Below are 22,624 nucleotides of genomic sequence, written 5' to 3' on the forward strand. Positions count from 1 at the left end.
TGGTTTTACACAAAATTTACTGAGTAGAACATCTACTCTCCTTTCCGAAATAAAAAAATAAAATTAAGACGGAAATTAAGTCACAAATTAAGACAGAGGTACGACGGGAGGTCCACGAATTAAGTTCCTCCAAAGAAGACCATTCGGCGGACTAAAAGAGATCGCCGAGAACGGAATCAGTGTTACCAGTTAAAAAACTGGTGGATAGACCGTGCACGAGGTAATACAAATTGATTGTAGTAGAAGGCATGATCTTTTGATTCTAGGAGACAGATTTGAGCCTTCAGCTCACAAAAGTCCTCTCCAATTGATTTGAATATTTAACAATCGGTCCGCCATCTTTGATAGGATCCATGCTTAGAGCTAGACTCCTAAGACTACTCATTTCGAAACCCATCAATAACCTTTCCTATGCTTCTCACATACACTAACAAAGAGGAGTGTTATACTGTGCAATTCTCAAAATGACGGTTACCACCGTGGAATGTTTCCCTCATGAGAGCAAACCTTCTCTGAGCTTTGCCCACGCTGTCTGCATTTAATTATGATTAGGTAGTCGTAAAGGTGTAAGGATTAGCAGAGGAGCGAATGTCAGAGGAATGGCGGGGACGTGGGACCAGAGAACGGTATAGATGGTCACAATTGTTTCCATTGTTGCTGTTGTTGTCTTTTTATGGTTAATTCGCGAGCTTTAGGAGTAGAAGCTTTCTAAGCTTTCCTCCGTCTTCCGACGATGGGAATCAAGTTTAAGCTTGCATTCCGACTGGCGGCTAAATTTTAGCAAATGCTCTGAGTTCGATCCAACAGTGACAGACATGAAGTTGGTGAAGACGAGAACGAAGACGGCGAACCAGCTTTTTCTTTAGCACCTAATCCAATTCAGTGTCTAATCCTCTCTTGAGGTGGTGATGGTGAAGGGGAGGCGATTGTGTGTGCGTGTGTGTGTGTGTGTGTGTGGGGGGGGGGGGGGTTGGGGGTGGGGGGCACTTCTTACATTTTACCAGGGTGTATGTAGATTAAAATTTCTGGTCTATCTTCGTTCACATGCACATTGTACGACCTCCTCATGATGGAACGGCCACTGCAATGCCACGGAGTATCCCTTGCTGGACGGTGTGTTCGTGCAGTTTTTGAATAATTTTCCTTTTATTGGCCATGAAATGTTGTAGTCTCGTAAAGTTTTCATTGGGTCTTTATTTAAAGTATACTAAAAACTTGATTGTTTTTCTTATTATCGATATCAATTGCACCAACATTGATTCATACGGCTATTGAATGATTAAAGATTAAATGATTCATCAATATATTATAAACCGGTCTTCGCTGGCAATTTGATTCTAAGAAATCATTCCACTTGATCATAGAATGACAATGGTGCTAGGTAAACGTCATAAAATATCATTGATCTAAGTCTGTGGACTTGATCATAGAATGACAATGGTGCTAGTTAAACGTCGTAAAATATCATTAATCTAAGTCTGTGATGAAGAAAGTTACTCAGCAGCTGGACAAAAAAGTATAAACATAGTTGAAATTTGCTATAGAGCTCATCAGCTACAGCTCAAGCAACATAAGTGAAGCTGGTTATAAATGCATACAGTATTTGCTCAATTCAAGGGGAAGATATAAGTACAAAGTCTACTCTCGACCCTCCTGAGGAATCCCAGTGTTAGCGTGACTCTGACGGGTCTGAGAGTTCTTTGTGTTGTCAGCTTGCCCATGGTTTAATGCACTTCGGGTGATTCTTTGGAATCTTCTTTTGAAACTCCCTTTTATCTAGAAGTATAGAAGTATAGCGAAATTAGAGGTACCCATCTTTGCTACCAGATTTTCTGGATATATATCACGAAAACTAAAAATTCAAATGTACCTCACTGTTTCTCAAGCAGTGAAAGAAGAAAATAGAGAGTCCCTTAAAAAAAAGAAAACATTACAGATTTCAGTTTATCAGTTTATAAATGAAGAAATAAACAAATAGATGCACAAATAAAAAAAAAGCTGAAGACGCCATTGTTATCGTATAGTAGCAACCAAAAGCATTACGCTCTTTTTTTTTTTTGTCATGAACATAGGGTTGTGTCCTGACAGCTTAGCCAGAGATCTTCTATTCTCTCTTTCTGTCTCTAATCGTTCGCTCGCCTTAGGGTTATTTTTCAGAACACAACTCTATCCGTCAGACTACAGATTCACGGTGACTCCATTAAGCAGTGCTAAGGCTTTGAAGATGAAAAGAGAAGTGCGAAAGGAGGTCTTAGACAATCTTTTCGGAATGGAAGGGGGGGGGGTCTGGTGTCTTACAGTGAATCTGGGTCATCCTTAGATATGGAGAAACTTTTAAAGTACTTCTGACGCTCATCTTATAAGAAGTACGCTAAAATCTCATCCAGTGAACAGCAAACTGCTATAAAGCTTACTAAGACTTTACCTGAGTAGAGTTAAGGATTACAAAAATGTAGGAGAAGGCGATGTGAAGTGGCAAAAGGAAACCAATCAGCCATGTGACACCCAGCAATGGAGCCAACACAACGCATGCGCGGATGCTCAGCCTGTAATGGACCAAATGACAAAGGATTTCATCTGAATTCCTACCTCTTTTCCCTTCAGCGGAAATAATGGAGACTAACAATCTAAGTTTAAACTGAAAGTTACAAATACTCTGGACATAAAGCTGGGAGTGACACAAGAATCAGTTTGAAGGCTGTCCATCGAAAACGCAATATAAAAACAACAAGGTATTATACGAGACTATTTGAAGTATTACCTCTCCACTAAAATAACTAGCTTTATGAAGACATTACAAGGAGAAACATTTCTTATCATCCAACCTGATCTGCTCAGTCTGGTTATCCTTCACCTGTTGGATTGTTGTCATTTCCTTGATAACTCGCACAAGGATCACCATGTTAATCTTCGGGAATTTAAAAGGAAAAAATAAAAAGAGAGAAAGTAAGAAAAGAGAAAAAACGAATTATCGGTATTTTTGTCTCTCTAGCTCCTGCTGTAAGTTTATGAAAGAGGACTTCCAAAGACTTATCAAGAAAATTAATGATTGTCAAAATGCTGTTGAAATCAATGTTGAAACAAATGTATCTAGATGACTGAGCCCATATTCATTGAAAAAAAATTCAATCTATGGCAACTTACAATTGTGATTAGTCCAACAAAGGAAACAAATATCCAGATGATATTGTTAGAGGAGGACATCCAGCATCTTATAATCAAAACAATAAAGGGCACAGGTCTAGCTTTCAATTAAATATTTTCCGTTTAAGTAAAGGAATTAGGCAGCATATCATGTCAGAATATGAAATCAAAACCAAAGGATGGGGCAGCATGATGCCTTTATATTACTTTGCAAAATTACGAAAAGCGTCATTGTGGATGATAACTTATAAAGTTTCCTGGTCTTGCGCATGGAGAGACTGATCCACAGTTTGAAAGAAGGAGGTACCTAGTGAAAAGGGTGAGGTAAAGGCCATTTTAGAAGGCGGGGGTGGGGGGGCTGCTGCTATCAAGTTTCGTAAACTTTAATATCAGTTCTTGTCTTCCCTGAGTCCTTGATAATGATTTACCAATATCTGGAGGCAGGTAAAGGGGAAATTGACACCATGGCGCTACATCCCTTTTTATTCGTTGCCTCCCTCCTCCCCCTTGTTTTTCTTTCAGGTTCACATTTCCAGGCTCTCACCATTTTTTTAAACAGTTAGAAAACATTTAAATTTATAACTTGCCTTTTATCAGTGACATAAGTTTCTATTCCATCTTTTCCTGCAGCAATACCCAGAGATACAGTAACTATGATTGCAGGAAGTCCTGAAGCAAAACAAACAATAGAAAAAGCCATTTTAAAATCAGCAATTAAAAGCTACTGGTTTGTGTAGGACAAGACAGCGAGAATAATCGAGATCTAGGGCTATTACATCCGCCTGAGCCAATGACTGTACAAGTTGAGGATTTGAATAAACCGATGCTCCTCTCTTATCATGTGAAAATGTGAAATTTAAAGTCGATTTCGTTTTTTTATCGTTCACCTTTGAAACCTTTTGCTTGTGGGTATAACATGACTAAAACGCATCTAATTACAAAATAGCTGCGTGTTTTGGCCAATAAGATCGACGCCGATGACATTCTGCATTAAACCAAGTCTAACCAGCTCCGGAAATGCTGTACGCCTAACTTAGTTATCCATCAAGATGATTCAATGATTTCCAAAGGTGCGTGTGTTCATTGGGAGACGTAAAGAATATGGCCATTGCAAGAAAGTTTGTTCAAATTTAGAGTTCTGCCGATTTTTTATGGCAACTATCTTTTTTCACTCTTTGACCTCTAATACCTATTTCTGAACTGGTTTTTAGCCGATCAGAATCAAGATGTCTTGATAACCACATTCTGTAAGTCCAATCCAATTTGTGACTGGTATTGCGCCTTACCCCAGCAAAAGCCATGATAAAGATAGATTTTACCGGTGATGTTGTACACCTTTACAACAAATAAGTAGATATAAATGCCCTCGACAAGCATCCAGCAAAAGGAAGCCATCAGCAAATACTGCAGAAAAGCTGCCCCAGCTACACAACCAGCCTGCAGGGAATAGACAATCTGTAAATATGTACCATTTGCCATTTTTCGAGATAATAATCCGGAAACGCAAAACAGGAAAAAAAGAACGTAACAAAACAGAGCGAACAAATGAAAACTAAAACAAAGAAAACATGCGAACAGACAAACAAACTAGAAAAGAGAATAACTCTATCGATTACGTAGTCTGAAATCAATGAGTCAAAATAATAAGAAGCTGAACCAAATAAAAGAACAAACAAACTTTTACGCGGGTAATATTTTAGAGGACGGGTAGCTTGCAGACCAGACTGAACTCAGAGTTGTCGGAACAGCAATAAAAAGATTTGTTCCAAAAATTAACTAAGTTTCCACGAAGTAAATTAAAACTCTACAATAGCACGTAATTTGATAAACTTACACGGCCTCCACCAACCGCACTTAACTTGATAAGCTCACACGGCCTCTTCCAACTTCAATAAACACTGCTTCGTTACACTTGACTAAACATGACAAACGTCAAACTCTCTTCGCTTGTGAAAACTAGTTAAAAACTTCTCTTGGACTCGCTTACCTATATACTTGCCTAATAAAAGTCTACAACTTTCTAAATAGTCTATTTATGGAAAGATTACAAGTATATTGCTTTAAGAAACGCTTACACAAGTGAATATAAACAAACTATGAACTCTCGCGAAGCTTCCAGAAGGTCACGATAGTCACGCAATACAATCTTTCGTAACATAAACAAACAAACAAGCACAAGAAAAAGAACTAAATAAGCAACAAGAGGTAAGAGTTTAACAAGTCACCTTGTTTTCCGTGGCATCTATTCCAGCAAAAAAGATGATATGTCCAGCTCCAATGCAGGAGGTCAGACTTACCCGTATGTGACACAAAGGTGAATGTCTGTCTCTGAGGGGCACCAAAAGATAAAAAAAACAATCTGGTAAATACTACCTGAATGAAATTTAATTGGCAGCAAAACAAATGCAAAACGGAGGTCGATGAAGTGCAAAGGAAACCATCAGAAATACAATCGCAAATAATCAAGCAAATAAAAGGATATACGCGCTGAGGCAATCGTTTAGCTAATAAAAAACGAGCGTATATAAGAATATTTACTCGGACGTATTTATCTTTAACGAACAATGTATTTGAAGCTATTTTAACTCCTTGGCGAGTTTTTTTCAAGGAAAATTCATCTCAGGAAGACCAATTTCTTCTCGCCGCAGAACTAATCTGATAACTTGATGAACAGGGATAATACCCCAGAATTCAGTTAGATATCAGTGTTTATTGAATTTACTTACGTGAGCTGAAGATAGCTGATAACTGTGAATACGACTCCAGTGAGAGATAAAGCCATCCCTACTTGAGTGAGGATTGTCAGTATTTTGTCATGTTCATCTGACGAACGAGTTTCATCCTGATTGAGAAAGTGATATCGACATAATAATTTTATTTGGATCAAATAAAGTATTGTCTATTACAAAAATAGATCCGCAATGCGTGCATGTGTGGCTTACGAGACTGAGCTGCTCTTTAGTGTCTGGTGTCTTATTGAGTTTCTGTAAGGAGAGCTAATGTCTGATTACGGTTAGATAGTTTTCAAAATGGTTCCTGTTCATCGATGAAATAAAATAACTGGCATAAAATAGTCTCAAAATGTTTATTTTCAAGGTGAGGGTCAATGGCCAAACTTTCTTCCGGAGGTCTCATTTTGACAACAAAGGCTGCACATGCAACCTGAGGATTTTAGGAACTAAAAAAGGTGTCAGCATCATTCCCCATAGTGGCCTAATAGATTTGGTCATGATTTTGTTTACATAACTATGTGGAATAGAGCTCGGATTTTTTTTTTAGTGGTTTTTTCCACGGCAAGTGATGTGAAATGAACGCTAGGGAAGCATTTCATATGATTATGTTTTGCATTTTGTGTACCAGTACATCATGACGGAACTTTCCAGAAGGGCCTAAACATTCGGGAATTTATGAAATCTACACTAGAAGCCATTGGGAGCTTGATTTTGTTTGAATATACAACTAATTTTGGACAATAAATACATGTAAAGTAAACACAATGCTGAGCGTAGGTTTCTATTATTCATTAGGGCACAAAGTTCTATTTTCAGTTGGTTGAGGGCAAAATTTTTACTCTAACTATTGTCTTTGGGTTTTACGGGACTGTATTTTCAATAAAAAACACAGAAAAATTTAGTTGAGGTAGGTGGATATGGGGTTACAAATGGAAGAATCTATGGAAAAAAGATTGCTGCATAAGAAGATCAGAACACAAACAATATTTGAATGAAGCATATGTTAGGTAGTACTCTGAAGTAACATTACATTTAAATTGCTTATAATTTTTAACCCAATAAGATTCACAATTTGACCTGGAGGTTTCATTTAACAGAAAGTTCAATAGAGAGAAGTGTCACCATAATAGATCTCAGGGATAGTAATCAGAGAAATAAATTAAACACAACAGAGTTCAATGTACATGCAAGCGCATGATGATATCATATGATTTAAAGTACCAGAATTTTTTATTAATTTTTTTTTTTTTACTAAATTGTCATAAAAGCCAATCCTCGACCGGTATTGTACAATCGAGATTCCCATACTTACTTTCGTCGTTTTGAAATATGCCTCCGTGAATTCTCAACAGTGTAAGGAGAATGCAACTACAATACAACTTATTTCACTTTATGGCGCTTCCAGGAGGCTTCAGAAAGTTTCAAAAACTTTCAAACTCTTTCAGAGACTCAGTGGTGCAACCCGCACCGATAGATCAAACCGATAGTTGTTGGCTTGCGAGAGTGTAATGACTCCTTTCAGTATAGTGCAACTCGTACGGAAGATTCAAGCTGTTAAATGTCTTTTGAGAGGATAAAAGTTCTTGCAAAAGCTGCAGTTATAACACAAGTCCGCTCTGGGTGCGTTGGCTTATGTGAGGAAACTAACTCGTCAAACGATCACCTGAAAAAAATTACTCAGACCACTCTTATAACCAAGATGGCGGACTCAGAAGAGTACGCCTTACGACACTAGACCACGTGACATGCGTTTGACTCTCGTCGACAAATAAATAAATAAATAAATAAAAAAAAGAATCCGATCGTGCCATAATGTGGCTACACATTTTGTGTAAGCCACACAATAAACATATGCAAACACAATACCTGTTATAACCTTGTGTACCTTTTTAAATTCATGATTTTATTTTTTAAAAAAAGAAAGTGTGTATGTATATTCACCTTCCCGTTAGCACTAATTTCGGTGAAATCCATGAGCACAGCGAAGTGGGTTAAGTGATTGCAAACGCATTCCGTTTGGCGATCGGATATCATGTTTGTTTGACATCCTTCACTTGACCAACTCCCAAAGCTGTAAAAAAAGGAAGAGACGAGGACTGACAGGATTCAAAATTACTTATTCTATTGCAAACCCTTTCCCCCTCTCTCGGAAAATGTTCAACTCACTCGACTTATTGCTCAAACGGGCTTTCTGATACTTTAAGCTTCCATTCAGACAGTATCGGCTCCTATAAGAGCTGTAATAATTCACGTTAACAACAGTTTTGTAACTATGGTACTTACTTGTCTTCTTCAGAGAAGCTCCAGAATACACATGTTCTCTTTTCACGAGTCACCTAAAAGAAAAAAGAATTAATTTGTTGTGATTCATAGTGGTGATAGGGCCGAGGAGAGTCCAATTTAGTCTGTAGTCAAAAAATCGGTTTGTTAATCACGAGTATGATTACAGACCGTTCGGTTACCAATTAAGAGCCACTTACCATAAATATCGAAAATCTGCTGACAGTTGCAAAATTTGGGCACTATTCAGACTTAAACGTAAAAAAAATAAGAAGAAATTTATATTTTCAAAGGGATAGGTGTATTTTGAACTTCTCTATTTTTCAGAGAAAGAAGAGCGCAAGATAAGTTTTTGATATAACTTTTGAACAAGTTTCATCAAAGGCGTCCTTTGGGGAAAATAAAGTGAATAACGACATTTTGCAACTGTTGGCGGATTCTCGATATTTATGGTCAGTGGCTCTTAATCAGAACCATTACAATTTTGGAAAAAAATATATATTCAGGGAAAAATAGAGGCAAGCCCTCAATTACCTAACTCCTCCACTTTGGAAGTTTACCAGTTTTTTTTAGGATAAGTGATTGTTGCTAAGGTTATCGCGATTAATTCCGTGATTGGCGGATCTAGCTAAGTGGACTTGGTATGATTGGCTACTTTAACTGTCGGATCAAAGGTGTCTGATTATATCCAACTGTTCGACTATACTGTCCGATTGCAACTCTTCAGAACAATTAACGAGAAAAAATTAATTAAACAAAGCAGCTACTGCACCAATCACATTTTAGGAAATTGTAATGATTATGATTAAAGGCGTAATATATCAGGGCTTCAGTGCTCGCCTTATTGATGCCTTACCAGTTGCAGACTAGTAAGGCTTCATAGTTATGGGATAACAATGTGACCCTCCAAATTACATCATGTAATAACCCTCCACATAAAGGTTTCCATTAATGAGGTTTATTTGTTATTCAGAGAGGGCGAATTTCTTTAATAATTCTAATTCAGCAAGTCTTGGATGTGAAATCACGGAAAGCGCCCGGTATCTGATACTCTCCCCCTTTGTGATAGGTTTAAGATGACAAATTCAAAAATGGCGCTGTCCCTAATGGGATGCAATGCTGACTTCCAAGTCTTAGACAGTCTTAAAATTATGGGTTGCTTATCAAATCTCAGTTTGAATTGAGTTAAAAGATGACATAATTTTCTCCAGAAGAAGGATGAATGAACTTTAGGTGTCCCCCTTTCATAAAACAAACAAAAAACCAGCAAAAACTAACTAAATTAAAACAAATAGTACACACATAACGAAAGAGCAACGTAGATACCTTCATGTTCTTAAAAACCAACGTGACATTTTCTTTTAGAAATTCAGGCAGAGGGTCAATTACGGCGGACATAATTATACTGTCAAGCACCCTGAAATAAAACAAATTGAATCATCACAAAACCAGTCCATCCTCAGTTATTAAAACAAAACACACATACCTTGTTTTGTTACCTTCCTTAGCGCTTGCTGAGTAGTTTGATAAAAATTCATTTAGTTTGTAATATGCCACTCCAAGTACTACCGAGTCTGTTTAACATGGAAACGAGAACTGCATTAGTTTTGGTTTCCAGAATTTTAAGTTTTATTCTTTAGAAATACGACTATCACTCATAAATGCTCAGGGTATTGGCGTCATTACAGGCAGGTAAATCATGAAAATGCACAATATTCAATAATTTTTCAAAAAGCATAATGATTTTTCATAATGTGGCGCCCCACAATAAAGAGAGAAAAGTGAAATCCCAAAGCGGAAACCGATTCAGACTAAGGAGGGAAAAAGAAAAAAGAAAAACTTACTGTATTAAGTGCGAACTACATGCATATTGCAAATTTGGGGACCAGATACACTGACGAGTTGGCCAGGAAATGAGGAACAATCGTCTTGAAAGCAAATATTCAAAACAAAGAGGGGTACTTACATCGATCCAGATTAGCTTGGGGAATTTTGAGAAGGTTCTCCCAATTGCTTCCATTAAACAGAAAGTCATTTCCTTTCTGGAGGACATTGCGTCTGACTTGAAAACCTAGATTGATAAAAAAAAAATGGTGCAGTGTCGACACACATTTTCACTCTTCTAAACAGCACAACTACATGTATATGCCTAGAATACGCTACGACCTGCATGATTGGATTTTTTCCAGTCGTACCTGCCCAAAAATTTATAATTATGACTATGCAAGCCGATAATTTCCTGTATTCTACAATTGCAAATAACAGTCAATGCTTCCCATCTTGCCAACGAAAAAAGGTTAGATTTATCTTTAGTTGATGCATAAAGAATAGTAATGCCGGCTCTAAACCAGTGCACACGTCGTTCTTGCCAGAACTTATACATGATAAAGCTCTTTTCCAAAAAGGTGAAGAAAGACTATTCTGCACTAACTCAGATCTTCATCGTCGTCAATGAATTCGGGATGTGTCTCCTCCAGCTGATTTCTACCAAAGCTTAATAAAGAGCCTTCGAAGATGAACGCAGCAAACATGATGTCCCCCAGGTTTTGATCCTTTGATGACTTTACGACCAGTAGTGAACTGCAGTCCCTTGTACTTCGGAGTGAAGCTCTAAACTGTTGTTTTGCATCCTTGAGGAAAAGAGGTAGGATTAAATGGGTTTTGAAAAGTAACTTATTGTACATATAAGTTCCCTTTTTGGAAAGTGACCGGAACAACATTACCCGTTTGATACACGATTTTTCTGATGAACTTACATTTCTTGGCTTCTCGCCATTGTCGCATTTAAGACAAGCAAAGTAAGAGAGAACAGCCCATAAAATGAGCAAACATTCAAACGGTCAAACACTTGAGATAGCAAACTTGCAAATCGACAAACCTACCATGTACAACACAACTAACACAGTAAATGGTTTGAACCCGGGGGTAACATGGAAAAGTGTGCTGCGATTGTCTGGGCGAGTGTGTCCTAAGAAGGAATGTTGTCAGTGGTAGTGACTGACGTTTCGTCAACCTGTGTGGAAGTCATCATCAGAGTCAAGAAAATATCTTGACTATCGTTTGAAAATCTTACCTCAATACTAATTTCGGTCGGGTTTACTACTGGGGGGAGCTGTGTTTGGTTGTAGCGACTGACGTTTCGACAACCTGTGCGGAAGTCATCATCAGAGTCAAGAAATTATATTGACTATCGATTAAAAATCAGACCTCAGTACTTATTTTGGTTGGATGACTTAGAGGACCGATGGTCCAGTTGCTAACTAAATAAAGGCCAAGAATATAAAAAGCCCACAATACAATTATATTACGCGAAATTTTTTACATTAACTAGCATCCTTGTTATATATCGGGGGTTTCCCCACGTCTTCCCAGTTCGATGGAAATTACACAATTTTTTTTTTTAAATTCTAAGCATCACAGAGACACTGGACCATAGAATAGTTTGCAGTCTTCATAGCTTATTTTGAATAGTAACATGTTGCAAAAAACACGGTACACTACCAGCATCGCTGAAAAGTTATAATATGCGAAAGACGAAGAGAATTGGTACTTTTCTTGGCCAATTTAACCCCATTTTATCGCAATGTGGAAAAGCACACAGAAGTTACGAAATAATAATGATAATAATGATAATGATAATAATGACAATAATAAAAGCAATGATAATGATGATAATAATGATAATAATAATAATAATAAAAAGAACACAATTTAAGAAGAGGACGAAGAAGAGAAGAAAAATTAAAAGAAACAAACAGGTTTTCTTTCATAAATAAACCTACTTAGGTCCCTCGATTTCATTCTAATGACAAATTCGAAAGGTCTGCATCGTTCTAATTCAAAGATCAGTTTATAGATTTGAATTGAAGGATTTTTATGGGCTTTAAACACTTCAAAACAGGGCAGAGTCGCTCCTCCACACAAAAAAGACTTAATTCCATAGCACCATAAACCTCTGCGACCGCTGGAGGAAAACGGAAGGCATTTTATCTTGCGCCATTTTTTCATGGGAAGTCCTCTGCAGTTCAAACCACTCCATTCGTTTCCCTTCAATGATGGGGCAGTTGCACACTTATTATCTGCAGTACAAAAAAAATTGCAGCGAAATATAATAAATTAACAATCGGCTCTCAGAAAAAGTGACATGAAATGAATAGTACATAACTTTAGTCAATTTTGAGAAGAATTCAAGAAAAAAATTGTTTTTTCAATTGAATTGTATTTTTAGAAAAAGAGAATACATATAATTCTGTTTTTTTTTTTTTTGATAAGTTAACATTGACGTTCGTTGGTTTTCCATGACTGTCCGGATCCGTCTCTTGACGAATAAAATTTGGAAGCGTGGGAAATGATAACATATGCATCGCATAGATTGAGTAAAATCAAAATACTTGCGATCATTCTAATACAGAAACTGAATTAACTATCTGGGGGTTAATTCGTATTCATTCATCTCTTCTTTTTTAATTTTGCTCAGGTATCTGAATATAAAGCACTTACTTTGTTCTGCTGTCCTCAAGCAGCATTGCACAACTGCGGGATAAAAATAGGGAGAAAGGGACTGTATTTAAAAGAAAAGACTTCTGATAACAACTATAGAAATAGTTGTGGATTACTATAGAACCATCAACCTAGCTTAGGAATAGGGTTTTTGTCTTAGAGTTACAAAACTCCAGGGTGTAATTAAGCCCATGAATATCCAATGGTTTTGAGGCGCACAGTTCCGATTTGTAGTATGTTACGGTACAAATCAAACCGACAGATATTAAATTCTACCTACTTGTACTAACTCAACTACTTTAGTACAAGAATTGTAGTGTAATTACCATGGAGCTACTCCGAAATGTATTACAGCAGTTATCCTAAATAAACTTACTTATGCCCACTACAGCTTATACTTAGCTGACCACTGACCTACATTCTCAGTTGTCTGCAAAGTTCCTTGAAATGAAAGACCTTCTACAATAGGCCTCTCTTGGCTTAGTATTCCAAACAGCCGGTCACTCTCGAAAACAGCAAACAACTCCTGCTATGCAAGACCGAGTCCTAACATATCTTTACAAAGTATCTCAGAACATTCCAGAAGCTAGCTGCATAATTTGATACAACTGTTCCAGAAAGTTTCATGGAAGGTTTATGTATGCAAGTGAGCATGACTCAGCATTCTAGGAATCTCTAGATACTTATTTTTACAGTCACTATTCACAACTAGTAACTCATTTCATATGGTTTCATAGTTGAAATTTATCTACATATCGTCCCATGGTATCAAGATTGATCAGAGTCAAGTCCCAGGACTTCATTTAAAAAGCACGCGAGAATCAAAGTTTTCACATGAAATACAGGTTAGTGGTAGGTGAGTCAAAGATGGCGCCCAAACCTGAAATTTCGCAGCATCTTGAAAGAAGCAAGACAGATAGTATGCGTTCTCATTAAGTCGGACGCAATAAATTTGACGATTCTGGTATACACATGTAAAAATAAAACAACACAGTTTAAAAAAAAGTGTATGTAATCGGTTGATAAAGCCAACATAAGTAGAAACAGTAAATGTTATACTTATGCAGCGGTGGAACGAGTCGTCCGTCTCAGATATTTTATTAAGGGCTACCCTGAGGTAACGGTCCCTGTTTGACAGACATGTTTTTAACACTTTTGTCTAAAGAGCAGAAAATCATGAACATCAATTGGCTCTTTTATTCCTTAGAATAAATATAATACCTAAAAATATATCGACGGAGACTTCCGCTCTCCAGCATATATCCTACAATTGTGATTCTTGACTTTATATACTTACATTTCTTTTTAACTACACTCTTATGTCCAAAACATTGCATAAAATTGATAACGTGAAAAAAAGCTGACGTGTTTATGGCATAGTTTGCGCGTATTTCAGTCTTTCAATATTTACATCCAAGATGTTCGCCATCTTGGCATTGAATCAAACTTAGAATTGCGCGAAGCTTAACGTATTTGAATAGCGCATTGATCTAAAGGAAAAAGCTTATTCGTTGCGTTATTGTCATCCGAAATAGGATATTTCGTAGTAATCATGAGGACTTTCTTTTGACCCAGAGCACCGTTAGGCTGTACCTTTTTTTTTTTTCAAGTTTTAAATTTTGTAGTTGACGTTTTTTCTTCAAATAATTTGCATGTTGATGTTCTTATTTCTATTAAATGTGGACTCGCGTGTTTCAAATCTAGGGAAATCGGAGCGATAAAGGCGATCAACTAAGTACACTTTGAAGCAATATTATCATCAGAGGCAACAAATTGTTTCTGATGATAATTTTGATTACTGACGTTACTCACCTAGAATGAACGTCGCAGCATGAAATATTCTCTTTAAACCAGATAGCATTTTGATAATCCCTCTTGGTTGTACTCGAAGAAAAGACTCTGTGAACAGGTGAAACTCGTCTCAATTGATCCACTCACAATGAATCAACATGATGAAAATATACATTCACACGAGGAGCTAATGATTCATCCAGCGTGTTTTTATCCACACGTCATTCTGGTTATACTACTGGTTATCACCTGCTTTACAATTTCCTCGTAGTTACTCGACGATTTCGCACGCAATACATTACTTAACATTTAAAATACAGTATATCATTAGTTATCCATTGACTTATTAATGAGTTTTCATTTAAGAGCAGAACGACTTAAGGATAAAGTATTGTGGCAGCAAGATGGTTCGAAAAAAAAAGCTCTCGAGAAAGTGCTTATTAAAAATATTAAAAAAAAAGAATATAATAATAATAATTATGATCGTAACGATCAAACTTATGTTAATTTTAAATTGTAAGAAATAGACAACTTTTTGAGAGACATGTCTCGGCATGCTTATGCCATCTTCAATCAATGAGTAACAGAACGTGAGTAATTATATAACAGACCAGTAGATGAATAAAATATTTACAGTATGATGTAACACAAAAACGGGTACTAATTACAAAGTGACACCAAACATCAAAGGAGTGAACTAAAACGCTAGAAAAGTGCTATAATGCTGTAATCGTTTGTTAAGTCCAGGTTTGATCTTATTTATATAAAAGGCTTCTTTGAGTTTTAAATCAATTGAGTTGTTAGCAGAATCCAGAATACAAAAGCAAGAAAGGGAGTATTTGTTCTTACAAGAAGGAGGTGTGTTGAAATTCTTAAAAATATGCGAGTTTCTATCGCTTTCCGTGTGCTCCTTCATCCTTGTAGAGAAGTAGCGACTAGTTTCGCCGATATAACTGGAATTACATCCGGCGCAAGAAAATTGATAAATTACAATGGAATTTTGAGCATCAGGGGTACGATCTTTAACACTGAAAATGCTTTTAATTTTAAAAGAAGTGAAAACTAGTTCGATATTTAGGTCCGATTTACAAAAGCGCATGATGAGTTGTCGGAGTTTGAGGTTCGCTATTTTAGAATAATAGCCGACAAAAGGGAGTTTAAAGTAACGTGCATTGTTGTCATCAATGTTCGGCTCTTTTGAGAGGAAGACCCGTCAAGATACCGCTTGAAAGTTCTTTCAATAATATGCGAAGGAAAAGAATTACGTTTTAAAGTGTCGGAAAGTCTCTTAACATCGATTTGAAGGCCAGAAGAGATGTTGTTGATTTTATAGATACGGTCAATAAGAGTTCGGATAAGGCCAATTTTGTAGCATGATGGAATAAGACTAAGTGCTTTTGTAAAACGGACCCAAATATCAAGAGATAAAATATCAAAAATTAAGATTTACTAAAACTTAGTTTGAATAATAAATTCTATGATAAACATATACATGTATGTACATCTCTTGGTACGTTTTGTATAGCATACGTTTTAATAAACCAAAGTTTTAAGCCTCTAAACTTACTCCTTGTCTTAAAACCTTTACATTTAAGGTATTGAGAATTTCTTGGAATTATATGATTGCAGTTCATGGGGCATGAAATTAATTCTGGCGACTTTCCGAGGAAACTCGGTAAAGGAAAGTAGACTTTAAAGAAATTCATGAGTCGTGAAAGTAGGCTTTTAAAGAAATTCATGGGTCGTGCATGAATGGAATTCAATCTGGTGACTTTCAGGGGAAATTAATGGGTCATGAAAGTAGACTTAAAAGAAATTCATGGGTCATGAAAAAAAAAAAATGCCTCTAATTCGTTGAAAACTCAGGCTTAAGATAACCCCATGAATTTTCATTTTGCTTTATTCATGGGCTATGAAATAATTTTCATGGGTTTTTCACTAGAAATTCATGGAATTTTCATAAAACTACAGTTCATAGTGTTTGGAGAAGAGCGAAGATCAGAAGAATGGTGGGGACATGGGACCAGAGAACGGTATAGATGGTCAAAATCTTGTAATTGTTTCTACTGTTGCTTTTGGTGTTGTCTTTTTATGATTAATTCGCCAGCTTTAAGAGTAGAAGCTGCAGTAAACAGCGGTTAAAATGAAATCGGTTTTATTCACGTACTTAAGAGAACTAACTAAAGAATTAAACACATGCTGTATATATGCAGGTCTCGAGGGTATTACATCACACATCACGCATCACATTACATCGCGCATATTACATGCTCGTTGGCATCCTATACACTACAATCCCTCCTTTCCTAAATGCTCAACATACAAATCGAAGCCTTTAAATTAAACCAGTCGCTCGATAAAAGGACAAGAAGTTCAAAATATTTAGTTCATATCATATTCAGTTAATATTCAGTTTATATGGCTTTATAACGATCGGGCGGTCTTACAGTCCGGGTCGACCTCCGAACAGGCCTTCCTACTGCGGTATTTTCATTGTCTGGGAAGTGCCTGGGTTGTTCTTGAGAATCTTCAGACGTTCCAGGAATCTCTTTTGGCATCGGTACGACTGTCGTCTCTGAAATTTTGCTTGCCCCTGGGTCATCCACCCGTACTGCAGAACCTGCCCATACCAATTTGTCTTCGTTGCCATTGGATAAACCTCCGTGCTCGTTATACCTCTTTACAAACACAGTGTTTCTTTTCAGTTCAATGCCAGTCTCTCGTTCTCTTACATTCTACCAGGGTATAAGGGTGTATGTAGATTACACTTTCTGGTCTATCTTCGTTCACATGCACATTGTACGACCTCCTCACGATGGAATGGCCACTGTAATGCCACAGAGTATCTCTTGCCAGCCGGTGTGTCCGTACAGGTTTAAATAATAATATTCCCTTTATTGGCTATGAAATGTTGTAGTCTCGTAAAGTTTTCATTACGTCTTTATTAAAAGCATACTCTTATTATCGATATCAATTGCACCAAAATTGATTCATAAGGCTATTGACTGATTACAGATGAAATGGTTCATCAATATATTATAAACCGGTCTTCGCTAGCAATTTGCTTCTAAGAAGTCATTCCACTTGATCATAGAATAACAATGGTGCTTGGTAAACGTCGTAAATATCATTAATCTAAGTCTGTGGCCAAGAAAGTTACTCAGCAGCTAGACAAAAAAGCAGAAATATAGTTTGAATTTGCTATAGAGCTCATCGGCTACAGCTCAAGCAACAAAAGTGAAGCTGGTTATAAATGCATACAGTATTTGCCCAATTTAAGGGGAAGATATAAGTTCAAAGTCTACTCTCGATCCTCTTGAGGAATCCCAGCGTTAGCGTGACTCTGAGGGGTCTGAGAGTTCTTTGTATTATCAGCTTGCCCTTGGTTTAATGCACTTGGATGGATTCTTTGGAAACCTCTTTTGAAACGCCTTTTTATTTAGAAGTATAGAAGAATATTGAAGTTAGAGGTACCCATCTTTGCTACCAGGTTTTCTGGATAAATATCACGAAAAATGAAAATTCATATGTACCTCACTTTTTCTCAAGCAGTGAAACAAGAAAATAAAGAGTCCCTTAAAAAAGAGAACATTACTGAATTAACTTTATCAGTTTATAAATAAACAAATAAACAAATAGATGCACAATTAAAAAAAGCTGAGGACGTCGTTTTTATCGTATGGTATATGTTCGCCATCTTAGCAATGAATTAGCATTTTTATAATTGCGAAGCTTGACGTATTTGAATAGCAGATTAATCTAAAGCAGAAAGCTTATTCGTTGCTTTTATTGTCATCCAAAATAGGATCTTGTTTCTATTACTTTTCTTGTAATAATCACGAGGAAATTCTTTTAACTTAAAGCACCGTCAGGTTTTACCGTTCTCTTGAAATTTAAATTTTGTAGTTGACTTTTCGAATCTCGACCTTAAACATCTACTTGATGCAGTTCACAGCGCTCTTTTTCAGTGTATTTCGTGTTTCAAATTTAAAGGCGATCAGCGGAGTACACTTTGAGGCGATATGAAGATGACGTTGTATCCTCTTTTAGTATAATTTCAGAGCTGAGCAAAGAGTTTCCAGCAACTTGATTGGTTGATCGGTTCCTTATATCACGCTATATAAACCGCTCCACGCGGTTTATATTAAATGTTAAAATAAAATGTTAATAAATGTTACTAAAATGTTATGACTCTAGAAATTTCTCTGTTGTTCAGCTCTGAAATTATATTAAAACAATAATTCGCCTCAGGTTCGGTAAATATATATATCTTAATAGAAGTTTTGTTGTGTAGTATCTCTGAGTCTTTTTACGAGTTGCGCCGTATTTTGGTGACCTGTAGGGCGAGTCAAAATACAAATAAGGAGTAAAAAGACTCAGCGATACTACACAACAAAATTTCTAATAAGTTATATATCATCCAACACACCAAACTGTTATTTCAGTGCGGGCGAATTTCGCGAATATTTATTTACGAGGAATGCGTGACAGAAGTATGCGAGGCGGAACGGAATTGGCGCGTTCTGTTGCTGTTTCTATTTTCTTCATTAAATGAAGAAATTCTCTGGTCGTCAAGCTGTTTTTCTTGGTGAAGACGAGAACGATAGCGGCGAACCAGCTTTCTCTTTAGCACCTATTCCAATTCAGCTTCTGACCCTCTCTTGAGGTGGTAATGGTGAAGGAGAAGCAAATGTGTGGGGTGGGGGGGGGGGGAACCTTTTAAATTTTAGCAGGCTGTATGTAGAGTACCCTTTCTGGTCTATCTTCGTTCAGATGCGTTGTACAACCTCATCCTGTTGGAATGGCCACTGTAATGTCACGAGGTATCCCTTGCTAGCCAGTGTGTCCATTTTTGTATAATATTCCCTTTATCGGCTATGAAGTGTTATAGTCTAGTAATGTGTTCATTATGTCTTTATCTGGAGTACACTACAAACGTTATTGTTTTTCTTATTATCAATATCGATAGCACCAAAATTGATTGATGTGGCTATTAACTGCTTACGGATGGAATGATTCATCGATGTATTTTGAACCGGTCTTCCCTCGCAATTTGACTCCAAGAAACTACTCCACTTGATCATAGAATTGCACTGGTGCTAGGTAAATGTCGTAAAATATCATTAATTAAGTCCTTGGTTAAGGAAGCTACTCAGCAGCTGGGTAAAAAAGCAGAGATACAGTTTGAATTTGCTATAGAGCTCATCAGCTACAGCCTAAGCAATATAAGTGAAGCTGGTTGTGGATGCATACAATATATTCTCAATTCAAGGGTAAGATATAAATTTAAAGTCTACTCTCGATCATCTTGAGGAATCCCAGCGTTAGCGTGACTCTGACGGGTCCCTGCAAGACGCAATGAGCGTAAGAAGCCGGAAGGTTTCTGTAAGCAAGCACATGAAAAAATTCAAGACACTCGGTGATACAAGAATCAGTTCATTGCATCTTAAGGAAAGCGACATCGAGATTTCAATTTCTGGTCGAAAAAGTGTAAGTTCAGACAGCTATCCGACTATCTTTGACCCAACGAAATGTACGAATACTGTTGGTTCGCGTTAGAAGCGTCTTGCCGACAAAGAGAGACAGTGTGATGAACAACCGCAAGGCAAGAAAGTTTGTCCCAGAAAGCTCGATGTTGAGGACTCTATAGAGGCTTGCATAGATTTTAGTGCTGGTGCAACTTCAGTAAACCATGATCACTCGTACTTTTGAAGCCAGGAACAGGCAACACCGAAAAGTAACATGGGCGGTTCTGATACTAGGCTTCCGAAAGGTAAATGTTCTATGGCTTCATGGACTTGTAGGTCCAGAACGTGTCCATCTTTGAACAGTTTATAACCCGTAAGGCTTCTAAAAGACTTGAAGTTTCTTCAAAGTACTCGTCGGTCTTTCCCAGAAGATAGTTACTTATACCTGGAGAGGTGACCTTCTGGAAATATGGAGAGGCTCCTACTCTAGTTCGATTTCAACATGGATGCTGAGTCTGGCAAAACACCTTCGTCTGTGGCAAGTACTTCGGCCATGATAAGATTTTTATGTTCACCTTCCCCTTCATGGTTTCCCTCGTATAGCCTGTATCCGTAATTGGATCCTCCTTTGTCATCCGCTAAGTTGACTTCGGTCGTGTATCTTTAATAGAGCCTTAGTTGGGTTTCATATGGGGTTATAGGCTTCCCCTACCCTGTCACATTTAAAACTAAGTTTCCCGGGAGACCACGACTCCGATCACGTAAATCACATCTTCGATTGCCATGAGTAGTTTAGGTAGTCCATATTGACATTCCCGCGGAGACTGGGTCCGAGTTTGTAAATAAATTAAAAAACGGCTCAGTCAAACTGGAACCGAGTGTAGCCGAAGTAGAGCCGAATATTGAGTAACCGAAGTGTAGCCGAAGTGTAGCCGAATATTGAGTATTGTGAATTGTGAATTGTGAATTGTGATCAGTCGTGTGAGCGTCAGTCAGGTCATCACCCTTTCACGGATTATAACGTACGTAAACGTAATCGGCAGATGCCTTATAAGTGTAGATATTAGTAGTAGAAGTTGGTTTGAGTATATATGTGAAAGTGTATGGTGAATCTCATCCATGTGGGACACGAAAAGATGCTGTGTGTAATAATGTCTGCGCATGCTCAAGAGCTTTACGCATGCGTATAAGAGAAGAATGGTCAAGTGGCGTCTACTCCGTCATGGTTGCATCACGAAATATCTCTAGAATAAATTATAAAAGCGTCAAGCCCTGGGACTGAGTGAAGCCGAAGTAGTGTCGAATTGTAGAGAGCCGAAGATTGTGGAGCCGAAGTCTAGTCGAAGCAGAGCCGAATAGCCGAATATTGAGACAAAAAAAAATTCATAGTTGTGAGAAAAATAAATTTCACAAGCACACACATTGGATTGGATTTTTCCTGTCTTCTTCTCTTCCACCCCCGCTGCGGAAAAAAAAAGGAACGCAGCCTCCGGCTGCGTCTATGTGATAAAAAAAAAAAAAAAAAGGGTTGGAAAGGAATCACTGATATAGTTCGCCAGTGACCCCTTTCCAATACTTAAGTGAAAAATTTCGATTATTTATATGTGGAAAAAAGAAAAAAATGGTGCGTCCAGGATTCGAACCAGGGTTATTTGGTGGGAGAAAAAAAAAATTGGGCCCGAGATTACGCGTTAGGGCTTTCGCGGGTTCGATTAGCCATGCTAGATCTCCCCGAATAAACTATGAGAAATAAATGTATTTATAGGTAGTTATACGCCTTGTAGGTAAGATGTTTTGCTAGAGTAAATTAGTTGTGTGAAAGAGTTGATAGCGTGAACACGATGGCAAATAAGACGAGAGCTGGGCGAGTACGACCATGGACTGTGTCTCAGGACTTGGTTGGTATGATGTATGATCTCCGCGTTGTAGCAAGTGCAAGAGAGTTGGAGTCTAATTTAGAATCGATCGAGAAAATGATAGTGATGCGTGAACCCCCATCACCAGAATTTACTCAAGCTCAAAGAGAAGTGGTACTGGCGTTCAAAAAATATTTGGAGCAGTTAAGAGAAACGAGAAAACCAACACCGACCACGAGAGAATTAGAATGGGCAGCCATTAAAGCGCTGGGAATGTTAGAAGATTTGTTAATTATCGTGGCTGATCATGCTTCCGATAACGACTTGCGGAAGTTAGATGCAAGAATCACAAATTCCATTTTCAAGCCTTCACCCTTTGATTTACCGGAGGAAAAAAAAATTCAGGTCTGCGTACAAGCCTTTTTACAATACGTTCGACATTGTAAAAACCAACCGCCAGCTAGAAGTTACGATTCTCCAGTCTATTCTTCTTCTTCTTCGGATGAATCGGACGAGGAGGACGGGGACGAGCTTTTTCATGACGCACGATTACCACGAGGCAGAGAGTGAATGACAGTGATTTTTTATCAGCAGTCACGATGAACAATTATGTGGAGTACAATCCCAAATTTGCAGGTGTAATGTTGGACGGGATTTTAGAAATCATAAGCGACACACCGGATTTAAAGGATCTATCAAGAGTTTCAAGCAATGTCGAAGACTATATTGAAATTAAGGAAGAGCACATGAAAGATGAATTGGATAAAAGGTACTTGGAAGTGATGAAAGCAGTTTTGGCTTGCGTGAAAGATGTGGACGCGAAGAACAAGAACACCATGAAGCAGAACTAAGA

At 37.5% G+C, this 22,624-nt stretch overlaps 1 protein-coding gene across 4 annotated transcripts; it reads right to left on the reverse strand.

Annotated features, from left to right (window-relative positions):
* Positions 1-1,176: 1,176 nt before the first annotated feature.
* On the reverse strand, positions 1,177-14,708 carry LOC148736734 (adhesion G protein-coupled receptor L4-like). Of its 4 annotated transcripts, none has more exons than XM_088750350.1 (19): positions 14,469-14,706; positions 12,657-12,689; positions 12,110-12,235; positions 11,230-11,303; positions 10,588-10,786; positions 10,123-10,227; positions 9,643-9,730; positions 9,483-9,573; positions 8,160-8,212; positions 7,818-7,947; positions 5,871-5,986; positions 5,370-5,472; positions 4,431-4,581; positions 3,732-3,813; positions 3,145-3,211; positions 2,826-2,908; positions 2,426-2,546; positions 1,871-1,912; positions 1,177-1,776 (listed from the first exon to the last, which is right to left on the reverse strand). In XM_088750350.1, the coding sequence occupies exons 1-19, from the start codon at positions 14,515-14,517 to the stop codon at positions 1,639-1,641; spliced, it is 1,851 nt and encodes a 616-aa protein (XP_088606476.1). In that variant the 5' UTR covers positions 14,518-14,706; the 3' UTR covers positions 1,177-1,638. The 4 variants fall into 4 exon arrangements, with proteins under 4 accessions (XP_088606476.1, XP_088606473.1, XP_088606475.1 ...); XM_088750347.1 differs by having other exon boundaries at positions 11,939-12,235; XM_088750349.1 differs by lacking the exon at positions 14,469-14,706 and adding an exon at positions 13,071-13,432 and having other exon boundaries at positions 11,939-12,235.
* Positions 14,709-22,624: the final 7,916 nt, after the last annotated feature.

Source organism: Stylophora pistillata, chromosome 2, assembly GCF_964205215.1.
Source record: "Stylophora pistillata chromosome 2, jaStyPist1.2, whole genome shotgun sequence".
NCBI lineage: Eukaryota > Metazoa > Cnidaria > Anthozoa > Scleractinia > Pocilloporidae > Stylophora > Stylophora pistillata.

Bases quoted from the DNA above. Each gene is read 5' to 3' on its own strand.
- LOC148736734 (XM_088750347.1), bottom strand. From the start codon at position 14,517: ATGCTATCTGGTTTAAAGAGAATATTTCATGCTGCGACGTTCATTCTA. The intron at 5,987-7,817 runs GTGAATATACAT...TTTCTCAATCAG, and splicing joins AAATTAGTGCTAACGGGAAG to GATGAAACTCGTTCGTCAGA. The intron at 3,212-3,731 runs GCAAGTTATAAA...TTTGATTATAAG, and splicing joins ACTTATGTCACTGATAAAAG to ATGCTGGATGTCCTCCTCTA.